Source organism: Mesoplodon mirus (genome assembly GCF_964341445.2).
Source record: "Mesoplodon mirus genome assembly, chromosome: 8".
In the NCBI taxonomy this organism is placed as follows: domain Eukaryota; kingdom Metazoa; phylum Chordata; class Mammalia; order Artiodactyla; family Ziphiidae; genus Mesoplodon; species Mesoplodon mirus.
In genome coordinates this window covers 52,160,061-52,173,196 of record NC_138984.1, presented here as the reverse complement: position 1 = coordinate 52,173,196, position 13,136 = coordinate 52,160,061, and the positions used below count along the sequence as shown (strand labels likewise).

The following is a 13,136-nucleotide window of genomic DNA, read 5'->3' as shown; positions in this document are numbered from 1 at the left end:
TTTGTGAAATAGGAAGAACCCAGGGTTACGGTCTTTGAGGCTTTGGATCTCTGTGATCTGCCACCCCCAGCAGATTTTGGGGAGGAGGTGTCGGCTCTCCAGGGAAAAGAGAACCTCTGTCAGGCCGTGGCTGGGCTCAGGAAAGCACAGGCCTTCCAGATCCTGGAAGATGCAGACAGGGGATCTCCGTGGGTTTAACCAGGGGCCCACAGTGTTTTCTGACCTCTGAAAACCAGGGCCTGCCATGAAGTGCTGATACCTTCATCAACACTAAATTACAAAGAATAACTTTGGAGGAAATGTAGGAAGCACAATGGTTGTCTATTTAAACAGAAAATCCTGGGAAAAAAATTTAATTAGCTCCTTCAGGCCCACCAATCTGAACCCATTAATTAAAAGGATTTGAGGCTGTTGCTTAATGGACTCGAATGGGACCTAGGTTTAATTATATGTGAATAACAATTTGCACCACCTCTTCTGCCCTGCTGGCATCCGAATATCTCAGTACACATAAATACTTTGAGCTAACTCTCCGAAGCCTCACCATTTCAGAATGAAGCTAAAGCAAATACCACACAATTTCTTGGCAATGAGTCTTCTCGTCACACTAATTAGGATCGCAGGAAATGCATTACTTGGAAACACCAAAATAACAGTTCTTTGTCACTTCTGTCAATAAGCAACCTTCCTTCTTGCTACCTGTGTACTCACTACCTGTGACATTATAATGGAGCAGATGTATTAAGGTCAAATAGCACACTTGAGGTTTGAATGACAACAGGATAGGCAGAGAGTTCATCACCACCAAAGGGTATTCCATGAACTTTTTTTTTTTTTTGTGGTACGCGGGCCTCTCTCTGTTGTGGCCTCTCCCGTTACGGAGCACAGGCTCCGGACACGCAGACTCAGTGGCCATGGCTCACGGGCCCAGCCGCTCCGTGGCATGTGGGATCCTCCCGGACCGGGGCACAAACCCGTGTCCCTTGCATCGGCAGGCGGACTCTCAACCACTGCACCACCAGGGAAGCCCTTCCATGAACTTTTGAGTGCTTATGGCCTTGCCACACACTGGTACCTTAACCACACTGAATTGCTTTTCCCCTAATTCTCCACTCCCCCCATCATTCTGCTCGCTTACAGATTTCCTTAGCACGGGGGCAAGAGAGACACTGCAAGAATGCATTCAAGTGCAGAGGCTTAACTCCTCAGGAGGACACAGCATATTTTATTGGTACTTCATCTGGCTTTCAGAAGCCTAGAACGTAATGAGGATCTTCCAGATGACGGGATATCTCCATGGCTGCAGCTCTGACTCCATCAATGAGCATTTCTAAATAGAGCTTTAAATTACATGCTCTAAAGTTTAACTTTTGAACTAACACTAAGGAAGAGAGAACAGATGAAGCTCCAAGATTGGGACGTCCCTACAATGTCGACAAAGAGTTTAGTTAAACCACTCAGATTTTCACCCTGTGTGAAAGGAGAAACGAAATTGTTTTAAACCCCTAAGTGGAGTAGTTCACAAAGAATACTTTAAAGGTGGATAAAGGTAGTTCTGAGATCAGGACAATGTGGTGATGAAGAGCACAAGCTCTGGAGTCAGGCCGACCAGGTTTCCAACCCTGACTGCATCATTTCCTAGCTCTGTAAATGTAGGAAATTGTTACATGCCTCTCTCTATAGAGTATCTGAGGTCCACTGATAATGCATTCTCTCTAGCTATGGGCCTTAGTCAAGGTAACACAAGCTCTCTAAGCCTGTCTTTTCATGTGTAAAGTGGTGAAAGTAATCGTACTTTATTTCACAGGGCTGCTCTGAGGATTCAAGGAGATATTTCATGGAAAGGATGTATTCCAATGTTTGGCACTTAGTAAATGTTCGCTAAACGCTAGTCCAAGTTCAAACCCAGGTTCAACTTTACGTGCAGCACATACATGACCTTTTGTTGTGTAGCTGGAGTTTGCTGTGCAGGAGTTGTGGTTGTGGGGTTTTACAAGAGGTTCAGCACCTGCTTACGTGTATTTATGAGTTCCCTGTGTTTCATAAAGTACCTGGATTAAAGAACAGGGAGGGGCATCCATCAGAAGAGAGAGAGGACATAGTTTACAGTGACTGCCTCAAGCAAAGGCCAGCCCCATGAGCCACATGCTATGGCTAAGCCTTACTTGTTTATTCTTCACATAATGATTGCGAATCATTACATTTTTGATAAGAGGTATCCCTTTTATATCTTTAAAAAGAATCCATACAAGGCGGGGTATGGAGAAAATCTATTTTCCTGATAGGTGATGCTTTTGTGTAGCCGGCAGGGTCCCCTCTCTGGACATCTGTCTTCCCTTTTGTACCCAATGCTGATGGAAGAGAAAACAGTGGCCAAAATCTCTCCCATATATGTTTGGCTACACCCTCTCCTGGGCTCCATAAGCCCCTAACCTACCCTACCCAAAGACTGTCTCCTAAAGGTCTAGAAGGGCAAAGGAGACAAAGACAATGATACTTGCCAAGCACGTTTAAGCACCCCAGGTTAGTCAGTATCGGCCACTAAATCAAAGGTCATTTCCTGGAGACCAGCTCACTGGGTAGACTCCCAGACTGTGCCCACTATGTAAGTGGCCTTCCAGAAACAAAACAAAAAATCCAACAACAACATCAAGATCACAAGTCCCTGCCCTTCGGTCATTTGGAAGCCCCAGCACAAAATCCAGTGCATTGCAATTTGCATTGCGAAAGCATATTACCCTGGAGATGGAGAGGAAGAGAACATTCAGATACACGTACAGCTGTAGATGCCGACCACCTTCAGCTGTGCCAGCATGCAATGTCTGCCATGAAAAGGCAGCTCAGGTGCACCTCCTTGGAGGAGCTGTCCCGGACCACCACTCTCACCCCAATAGCTCACCAGGCCTACCCCTCAGCTCCTAACGGTGCGGAGGCATCACAGGCCTGGCTCACCACCGCAGTTAAGACGGGCTCTAACGGTACCGAGGTCAGAGGACTTTAGTGATGAAGAGAGAATTCACGGAAGGGGCTTAACACAGGGAAGGGTTAGAGAGACGGTCGTGACTGTTGCAGTATAAAACCCCATGGTCGTGCCCCATGATAACATGAATGGGTTGTGTGTATTTGGGTGTCAGGAGGTGCCTTTCTTCTTGAAACCTCATTCGGAGAGGTAAATGAATCCTATGTCCATACGTTCTTCATTCTATATACATATGCGGGAGGGGAGGGGAGGGGGGAGGATGGAGTGTGTGTGCATGTGTAAGTGTATGCTAATTATTTTCCATCTAGTTGGAATGGGAATGGCTTTTGGGACCTGTCACCAGGATTAAACCTGCTTGACTGCCTGAGGTTGGATACTGGAGGATCTGAAGTAGACATGGAAGACGGGTTGCTCCAGCAGTAAGCTAGCTCTTGGGCTCTCTCTCACAAGGGCCTGAGGATGTGGGCAACACCATGGAGAGGCAAGCACGGGATATCAGAAGGCCAGTGTCCCTTGTTGGGGAGATCTTGGAGATCTAGGCACATGATTCAGGAGAAAAGCAAGAAATCACTCCTAGGGGCATGGCCCCAAGATCCCAGATGGCCAGTGGATTTCTTCTGGACTCCTTCCTTCATTCTTCATATGGTTATCTGAAGGCCTCTGCAAGCCAGGCCCTGAGAAGGTACCTGTCAACAGAATAAGCAGAGCCCCTGGGTTCTCACGGAGCTGCACGAGGGTCTGGTCCACTGGTGGTGGCTGCCTTGGGCCCTGGGTCTTTGAGAGAGCTTGTGCAGCCACATCCAAGCTCGTGGGAAGAGCCACGGTTGATAGGGGAGGTCAGACCCGAGGATGGAATAGAACAGGGACAGTAGTGCATACTGCCTACCTTCCAACCCTGTCCGGGCTTCTAGGCGAGTCCCACAGCTAAGCTGCTGAGCTGACGTGGGAGGGGAAACAGGGCCGCCATGCCCCATCCAAGGGCTGGAGGGGGAAATGGCCAGAGTTGTGGGCAGAAAAGGTGTGTGCCAACAGCAGGAGCAGCAGCTGCTTCTTCCTCTGCTTCCCCACAGCCAGATTTGTTCTCGACTCTCACTGTCAGAAAGGGAGGTACCCGTTTGGGCTCACTCCAGATGCTCCTCCAAGCCAGTGTGGGATGTGAATGCCCCAATCTGTAAGGATATTCCCCTGGTGAGACTGGGGGAGGTGGGCACAGGGAGGGGAAAATTAGGAAGGAGAGGAAAGAAATCACATTAAGAGAGATGGGGACTGAAGCCAAAAATAAAAACACGCCACCCCAGTTCAGGCCTTATTTGCTGGCTTAAATTGCTCTCCTGGAGTTTGCTGGCCCGAATGACTCGTCTCTGGTCTTTTGATAAATAATGAATTCATCCACATTTATATGCCTATTAGAAGAGTCTTCTACATTCAACAACTTCCCAGCTCCTGAGCCCCGACTTGAGGGTTACACTGAATCCCTCCCATCTCCATAGGCTCTGTGGGCCCTTCATGAGGGCCCCTCCTTGCACGCAGGGACACAATTCTGCTGAGAAGACAGTTTTCTGGGCTTGGTACAGAGATTCAAAGATGGCTCATAAAGAAAAATAATAAGTCAAAAGCTGATTATGCATCAATCATTTCAATATGTCTCTAGGCCTTGAGGGGCACCCGACTTGCTTCCCTCTCCCATAACGAGTCTGAGGAACATGCAAATCCCATTCATTCCACACACATTTGCTTCTCTGCATCCCCAGTTCTGCACTTTCGATGTGGATTGGAATAAATCACTTTTAAATTGCTCAGAGACACCGAGGAAGGAGTTAGAGGCAGAAAGGGTTATAAATGCAAAGCCTGACTAGTCTTTAGTGTCATTATTCCAAAGCCCAAGATTCATTCATTTCAGGGCTGCTGCTGTGTTCTGGGTAGAAGGGGAGCCTCAGCGATACACTGCCTCATTTTCATCATATTTGCCGACCGTTTTAGCCATAATTCCACTCGGAGTCCTTTCATATATTCTAGTCCCTTGAACAGGAAATACAAAATGGGATCAGCGACATCCTCTGAAAGTACCAGTTTTTCAAGGATAAACAGATGACCCTTACACTCAAAAAAAAAAAAAAAAAATTTCAGCTGTAATCCTTGGGTAATCTCGGGCAATCTCCGACCTCATGGCCTGGGCCTTCCAGGCCTCTTCTCTGTTGCTCTCCAGACATCAGGGACCTTAGCTTCGGCCTATCTCTCATTCTCTGACAGGGTAAGTGGACTGTCTGTAAGTAAGTGTTCTTTTAAGATCTGTAAGGCTGAGTAAGACATTCACACAGCTGGGTTAATAGAAGCATGTGGGACAGTGATGACAGAGAAGCAGCGCTGCCAACTGTAATTTTAAAGGAGCTTGAGCTTTTCCCACAATCTGATGTGGGGAAAAGTAAAATGAAGCAAAAATAGCATTGCGGCTAAAGAGCCCGGACTTTCTAATGATTCTAAAATGTCCTCCTAAGACAGAGGTGAACGGAAAGCAAACAGTGCAAACCGGGGAGCACTGGTGATGGCCACCGTCATCAGACTTCAGATGACCTTGTAAGGAAATAAAATCTTAATGAAACAAACCAGATCTTTGGCCAAGGAGAGAAATTTATCAAGTGAATTTATTCATGGCATCACACACATGACTTGGGAGGTAGAAATGATCAAATGCATTTACCTATGGAGAAACTGAGGCAGAAAGGAGATGCAGATTCTTTTGGCTTGTGAGTATCCACTGAATGTTCTTAAGTTTGTATGTTTATTCATGAGGCTGGTACGTCGAGGGCCTAGCAGAGCTTTCACTTGCAATAAAAAAATCACGAGTCAGGGTTACCTCCAGGGTGACCTCAGTGACAATGGACAAGCCCAACTCTCTAGTCTATTTCCTCCTGTTTAAAGTTAACAGTAATACCTGCCCTGCCTACCTCTGAAGGCTGTGGTGAGAAGTAAACAGGACAGCACATACGAATATGCCTTCCCACACTGAAGTATCACCCACACTGATCAGAAATGCTACGATGCCACAGACGCTCATCCACTCGGCCTCTCCCCTCTACCTTGACAATGAAAATGAAGTCAGGACCAGAGCTGAACAATTCACTATTGATAATGCAGGGCAGGGATCGTGCTTGTTTTCTTTGCTCCTGTATCCCTTGCATGATGCCTGGCACATAGGAGCTGCTCGAGACATATTTGTAAAATTCACAAATAAGAGCTTATTAATAAACATGAATTTTCATGATATGTATTGCAATCCTCTTTACTTATCTAAATAATTTACTGAAATCTGATATATTTGTCTAATACCTGTGATGTTATCGTGTTCAATACCATAACCCTTTTAATGGATTGCAGTATTTTACCTAAAGAACGTGTAGCATTTAGAGGCGGGAATCAGGAATCTCTGAGATAAACATGTGAAAAGATGGTCTACCTCACTCATAAAGAGAGAAAGGTAACAAGCACTGACTGATAGACTGTATAGTATCTGCGGAGCCATTTTGGCTATAACCTTTAAAACTAAAAATGTATATATCCTTTAGCCCAGCTATTTCTCATACGGAAAGATTCTTAAGATATATACGTTTAATTTTTTTTAAAAAAGAGCCTATTAATAAACATGAGGAATACATCAACGTGCCAGCCAACCCTTCAAGGCCCAACATTGATCTATGTGCAGGTCCCCTAACCTCACCGGGTGCGTCCATGTCAGAATTATAGAAAGGACAGAGACCACTGGGTGGACGCCCCCAGGATGTGAAAACACCACGCTCATCATGCTACTGAAATGACCATCCATCAGTTGCTCCTACCCACCTACCCACACCACGTGGCCTGAATTCTACATCTGTGACATTCAGACCCTCAGCCCCTTATCAAATTTTATCTTCCACTATTTCCCGACACACAGACGCGCTGGGTTGGTCTCTTGACTCTCCAGGGTGTGTCGTCTCCACCTCTACCACCTGACTCACTGCCGTCTGTGCCAAATGCCAGGTGCATCCACACCCGCATCCTTCATCTCTCACAGCTCTCACGATGCCTTCCTTGCTCCCTGAGCCCCCAAGGACTCTTCCCTTGTCTGAACTTCTCCAGTGTCCAGTACAAACGTTTTGAACAAGCGGGTGTGATGAAAAGCTAGTTGGGGGACGGGTTCCTTGAACAGGGATGATTGGAGAGGTGGAGGAGTTAAGTGCCCCGGGCTTGCTGGGAAAGCTGCTGCTCTCTGAGGACGTCTGATACCCTACTTTTCCTGTTTGCCACCATGTCCCCAGCCCCTCACTTGATGCTTCTTGGCACAAAGCACGTCCTCAGTAAATAAGTTTTCAATGGTAGCAACCTCCTTTCACAATTTGCTAACTTTTAAGCTACAGTTAGTCTAGAAAACCACTGCCCAGCAATGACCTGAAGATCAACGGTACCAATGAAAAGAAAGCACCGAAGATTCTGATCCCATTTGCAATGGCAAGAGAAACAAACCTCCGCACAACAATACTGATGCATTTTTACGAAACTACAAAAAACTTACCTTGGTTTCTCGGAGAAGAAACTGCAAGTCCCGTCCACTGAGGATCCCGTGGTTTTTCACGTAACTGGGAATGTTCTTTGTGCTGGAGCCGTAAACAGTCGCGTGCACTTCCATGTATGTGTGAATGATGTCCAAGTAGAGCTTCTTATTCTAAAGAGGGGACACAAGGAGAAGGTATTTCGCTTTTCGTTCTCATAAAAACCTGCCTCATAGCTGGAGGCCACAGAGACAGGAGCTCTTAACATGGAGATTGCATGAATTTGGCAACCCAATTCCTAAAACTTCTTTCAAAAGTAATCTGACTGGATTTGGAGGGTAAAAACAGTCACATGGATACTGTACAATTCTGCAAGAAGAAACATATCCTATAGCGACATACTACTGAATACCAACGATGGCTCAAGACCAATTGTTTTGAAGTATTGTCGTACCCTTGTAAATTACAGGGGACCCAACACTGTGCTTTTGGCTTGTCCTCCTTATGGGGGAGTAAGTTTGGGGAAGGAAAGCTCAGAGAAGGCAGTCAGTTGGATTGGAATATTTATCTGGAGACACTAAACTGTCCCCGAGGAACGCAAACATCCTCAGCTCTTGCCAGTATTTATAGTGATGATTAACTCATGTTTTCAGAACTGGATCCCACCTAATTCGGATCATGGGGGGATGAGAGTTTCCCACAATATACACTGATTGACTCAGCAGATGCAGAGATAATGAGAATATCCAGGTAGACAAAAGTGGAAAAAACATTAAATGGAAACTTTGATGAGCCCTGAAACATTCAAGAGTAGTTTTACTTTTCTTAGAAGCAAAACAAAACCTCTCCTCTGTGTTGGTAGGTACTGAATTTCGAGGCACATTTTCTAAATCAAAACCACCTGCAAGGAGGAAGCAAGCTCCCTTTCCCTTCCTCTTCACGTTTCCGTGTGACTAAGTCACACAAGCTGGATTTTGTGGGTTGTCTTTCGGGTTTTTTTTTCCTGGACATTTGAAAGATTCAAGTTCTGTAATGTTTTCCAGTTGTATAAAAGTGGGACTGGGTTTTTCCCATTTGAAGCCTGTTTTCACACACTCCAGAAAGTGTAATAATCGCCAGTTTTGTGACTTGAGACCGCAAGGGACATGGGGGTGTGGCATCAGCAGCCACAGAGCACGTGATGGGGAAGCTGGCTCTGAAGAGAGGAGGGGCAGCAACACCCCTGGGGTGCAGGGCCCTCACTCTGACCTGGTAGGGCAGTTCCAGGCATCCTGAGCCTGGTTCAGGGTCTACCCTCTGCCTACATATTGCAGGTGAGAATATTACAAAGCACTCAACTTTGGGGGATACATGTTTCAAATCCTGTATCCGAAGTCTTCATGACTGGAAAAACAGTACAGTCCACATTCTCCATTTTATGCACTGAATGATTTTGTTTTGTTTGGAGTCAATCAAGTCCACCCCTGCACCCTACTGTGTGAAAAAAATGAACATTCCGACTTAAAGTCTAATTTCATGCCATGTTCGGCGTGGCTGGAAGATGCTAAATTCATTACCTCAGAGATGTATACCCTTCCATTCGTGCAGACGTGACTAGGAACAGTTTATAAACCATGACTCCCATTCAGCTTGAGCCAAATTTAGGATCATCTTCCTGCTGTGAGTTAACTGGAGGGTGTCTATGACACAGTTTTTGTGCTAGAGGGACCTGATTACTCCTGAGCCCACAAACCCCCTTTCTCAGGGGCTCTACCTCCACCCCAGCCCCTGGTAGGTAGGCGAGTGTTTCTGTAACCCTGCCCACCCCCTTCCACTCCTGACCAGCCCAGGGTGTGTCTGACCTGAGGGGGACCCATCCCCAGGCTGGCCAGCAGCCTGGGACACTGTGGCCGGGCTCAGGACAATGAGCTGAGCTGTTCAGACCCTCTCTCAGGAGCTCAGAATCCTGCTCACAGAGAGATGACTGACAGACGGCTGCGGTTTTGGAGCAAAAAGGTCATTCAGTGTTGGAGTCCGGGCAGTTATGGACCAGATGCAAGTTCTGGGGAAGTCAGATGCCAGTCTTGGGGGTGGGGGTGAGAAGAGAACCAGGTAAGAGCTGAAAGGAGGAGAGAGACAAAGCTGCATAATGGGTAATAAGAGGGACCTGGAGTGACTGCTACCTAGACATTTCCCCTGTAAGTGTGACAGAAAGAGTGCAGGGGTGGGGAAGGAAGAGGGGAGAAGGAGGGGGGAGGTAGAGGGAGAGGGTGAGGGCAAGGGGGAGGAAGAGAGAGAAAGGGGAACGGGGAAAGAGGAGGGGAGGGGGGAAAGAGGAGGGGAGGGAAAGAGGAGGGGAGGGGAAAGAGGAGGGGAGGGGGAGAGAGGAGGGGAGGGGGGCAAGAGGAGGGGAGGGGGGAGAGAGGAAGGGAGGGGGGAGAGAGGAGGGGAGGGGGGAAAGAGGAGGGGAGGGGAAAGAGGAGGGGAGGGGGAAAGAGGAGGGGGAGAGAGGAGGAGGAGGGAGAGAGAAAGAGAGGAGGAGGGGAAGACAGACTGATGAGGGGGTGGGAGGGGGAGGAGAGAGTTAGAAGAGGGGATGGAAAGAAAGGTAAGAGGAGGAGGACGAAGGGAGAGGAAGAGAGGAGAGAGTGAGAAAAGAAAGCAGAGAGACAGAAGAGAGAAAAGCAGGGCCCAGAGGTGCTTCTGGGTCCCACCCCATCGGCCCGAGAGTCTGTCTGGATCCTTAGAATAATAGCAGCTGCCCAAACTTCCCCCCCCTCCTCCCCAACTCTTTTGTCTGGGCTACTCTGGGTGGACCCCTCCCATCTAAAGGGAGGCCTGTCAGGATGTCATGCAGGGCTTTTGGCAGGGACGGGGGTGGGGGCAGGCATCTTTTCTTTAATTAAGCAAATAGAGACATTTCCCTGTGAAAAACTAGCTGCTAACTAGTCAGGATGGACCAACAGCCCCTGAACCAGGTCGCAGTGAGCGACAAAGGAGAACAGTGAATGATCACCCAAGTCCTAACCTGGAGATAAATACTCACTGCAGACAAACTCGAGGTTAGGATTCCCACACCAAATGCCTGGGAAGACACATGTCCTGCCATCCATCCCAAAAAAGATTGGGGCTCCTTGAAGCTTAACAAGGGGGCAAGTTCAGGCAAAGAGAAAGAAGTATAATGCCAAGGCCGATAAAGTCTATCAGCCTTATTAACAAGAAAGCACGGTAAAGTCTGAAGGCAGAAATTCCCTTCAGAGAGGATTTCTGTAATTTCATGGAGGAGGAAATCACAACAGGTTATTAGAGGGAAAAAGAAATGTTTCAGATATAACCCTAACCTGTCAAGATGACATGACAATGAAGTGATTCCACCTCAGGTCTCTTGTTGCCACTTGTCAGAATGCTGAAGAAATCTGGCCAGGGTGATTCCCCAGGGTGATTCCAGGGAGGAGCCGCCCCCTTCCTTCCCAAAGTGAATGCTCACCGGATGCGAAGGGAACGCAAAGAGGCATCGCCAGCTCCAAACCACTGCCTGAATTTCCCAAAATCCAACTGCCTCCTGGACCTCCCCTCCTGGGTTGGCACGGACACATCCACGCCTTAAGGGGTCATTCAGTGCCTTACTTTCCCAGACCAGAAACCCTATCCCCAGGCTCCCGATCTCAGTGACTGGCATTCGTCTCCTAACCAGGTACCAGAATCACGCTTGGCATTCCACACATCAAATTAGTCACAAAGCCCTGCTGATTCTGCCTCCGTAATATCAAGTTGTCTCCTCCTCTCCAGGCTTTGATCCTCGCTCACCTGGACTGTGCCAGGATGAACACAACCAGCATCTTAAACAATCTGCCTGCAGCTCAAAAAGGTGATGCAACTAGTCCGTGGTTTCTACAAGTGAGCAGCAGTGCTGGGACGGATTGCAAAAGAATCTGTATGGCTCGATGCCATTTTTTAACCATGCAAAGCAGTAGTAGTCAATGTTATGCATATCAACAATATTTTTACATATGGGCATTGGAGTTAACTACAAAAATATGCATTGGGGATAATAGATACAATTTCCAGCTATTGATCACTGAGGAGGGAAGGGAGGGTTTGGGAAGGCGGATGGAGCTTTCGTGATATTTGAACTATATCATTTTTCTCTTAAGAAAACTATTGGGGCTTCCCTGGTGGCGCAGTGGTTGAGAGTCCGCCTGCTGACGCAGGGGACACGGGTTCGTGCCCCGGTCCAAGAAGATCCCACATGCCGCGGAGCGGTTGGGCCCGTGAGCCATGGCCGCTGAGCCTGCGTGTCCGAAGCCTGTGCTCCGCAACGGGAGAGGCCACAGCAGTGAGAGGCCTGCGTAGCACCAAAAAAAAAAAAAAAGAAAAGAAAAAAGAAAACTATTGGACAATATCAACATCTATACATCTGGGTCGTGGGCATATCTGATATATTTCACAATTGAAATAGAAAAATTTAAATACAGGCAATCAAGAAAGAACAGAGGGGCTTCCCTGGTGGTGCAGTGGTTGAGAGTCCGCCTGCCGATGCAGGGGACGCGGGTTCGTGCCCCGGTCCGGGAGGATCCTACATGCTGCGGAGCGGCTGGGCCCGTGGGCCGTGGCCGCTGGGCCTGCGCGTCCGGAGCCCGTGCTCCGCAATGGGGGAGGCCACAGCAGTGAGAGGCCTGCTTACCGCAAAAAAAAAAAAAAAAAAAAAAAAAGAACAGAAACCAGTCGGTAGGACACCAAAGCCTGCACCACTGCCATCTCACTGGAGGACCTAGTTTTTGCCATAAAGAGGTTCAAAGGATCTCCGTCTCTCCTCAATGGAAAATGCTATCTTTTGTGTTTAAGAAATAAGGACAAATTAGGAGTTTGGGATTAACATATACACACTACTATATATAAAATAGATAACCAACAAGGACCTACTATATAGCACAGGAAACTCTACTCAGTATTCTATAATAACCTATAAGGGAAAAGAATCTGAAAAAGAATAGATATATGTATATGTATAGCTGAATCACTCTGCTGTACACCTGAAACTATCACAACATTGTAAATCAACTATACTGCAATAAAAAATAAAAATTAAGAAAAAAATAAAAAAAGGAGAGAAGGCGCTGCAGTTTTGTAAATTAATCATGGTCCTGGCCTGCCTTTCCCCACCCACGGGAAGGCCCCCAGTGGGAGGGGTGTGTGTGCAACAGGGACCCCTCCCCTCCTGATTTTGGACATCCAGGTCCACGGTCAAGGTGACACCCTGGAACTGGGGGTCCCACTGATCCAAGAACTGGATCAATATCACTCTTCAGAAAGCTTTCCTCCTCTGACTTAAGAGACCAAGGTCAGAGAAAACTGTCTCCACCATAAACCCCATCACCTACAAATTTGTTGAGACACAGTCCAAAAGGGCTGGCAGGGAGTCACCACCCCGCAGCATGCCACCACCCCTGTCTTGGGGGTGAGATGTGCCTCCAAAAGGTCCCAGCTAGCAGCCTGCAGCCCCTCAATGCTCTCGGTCTTCAGTTCAATTTAAATTCCCATTAAATAAAACCCATCAAACCGATTAAAATTTCAATCTACCTAAACTCATTTCAATCTACCTAAACTCATTAGGAGGCAGGGGATGGGAAGATGCTAAGGAAAAGGACAGA

The 13,136-nt window shown here is 47.4% G+C and overlaps 1 protein-coding gene across 5 annotated transcripts in view; it reads right to left on the bottom strand.

The window, feature by feature from the left end:
- The window catches only part of MGAT5 (alpha-1,6-mannosylglycoprotein 6-beta-N-acetylglucosaminyltransferase), a 374,340-nt gene that overhangs the window by 45,129 nt on the left and 316,075 nt on the right, over window positions 1-13,136 (bottom strand). For all 5 annotated transcript variants that reach the window (XM_082631527.1, XM_082631526.1, XM_082631528.1 and 2 more), the window contains one exon: window positions 7,530-7,679. In XM_082631527.1, the coding sequence (XP_082487653.1) occupies window positions 7,530-7,679 (150 nt within the window). The remainder of the gene's footprint in view (window positions 1-7,529; window positions 7,680-13,136) is intronic.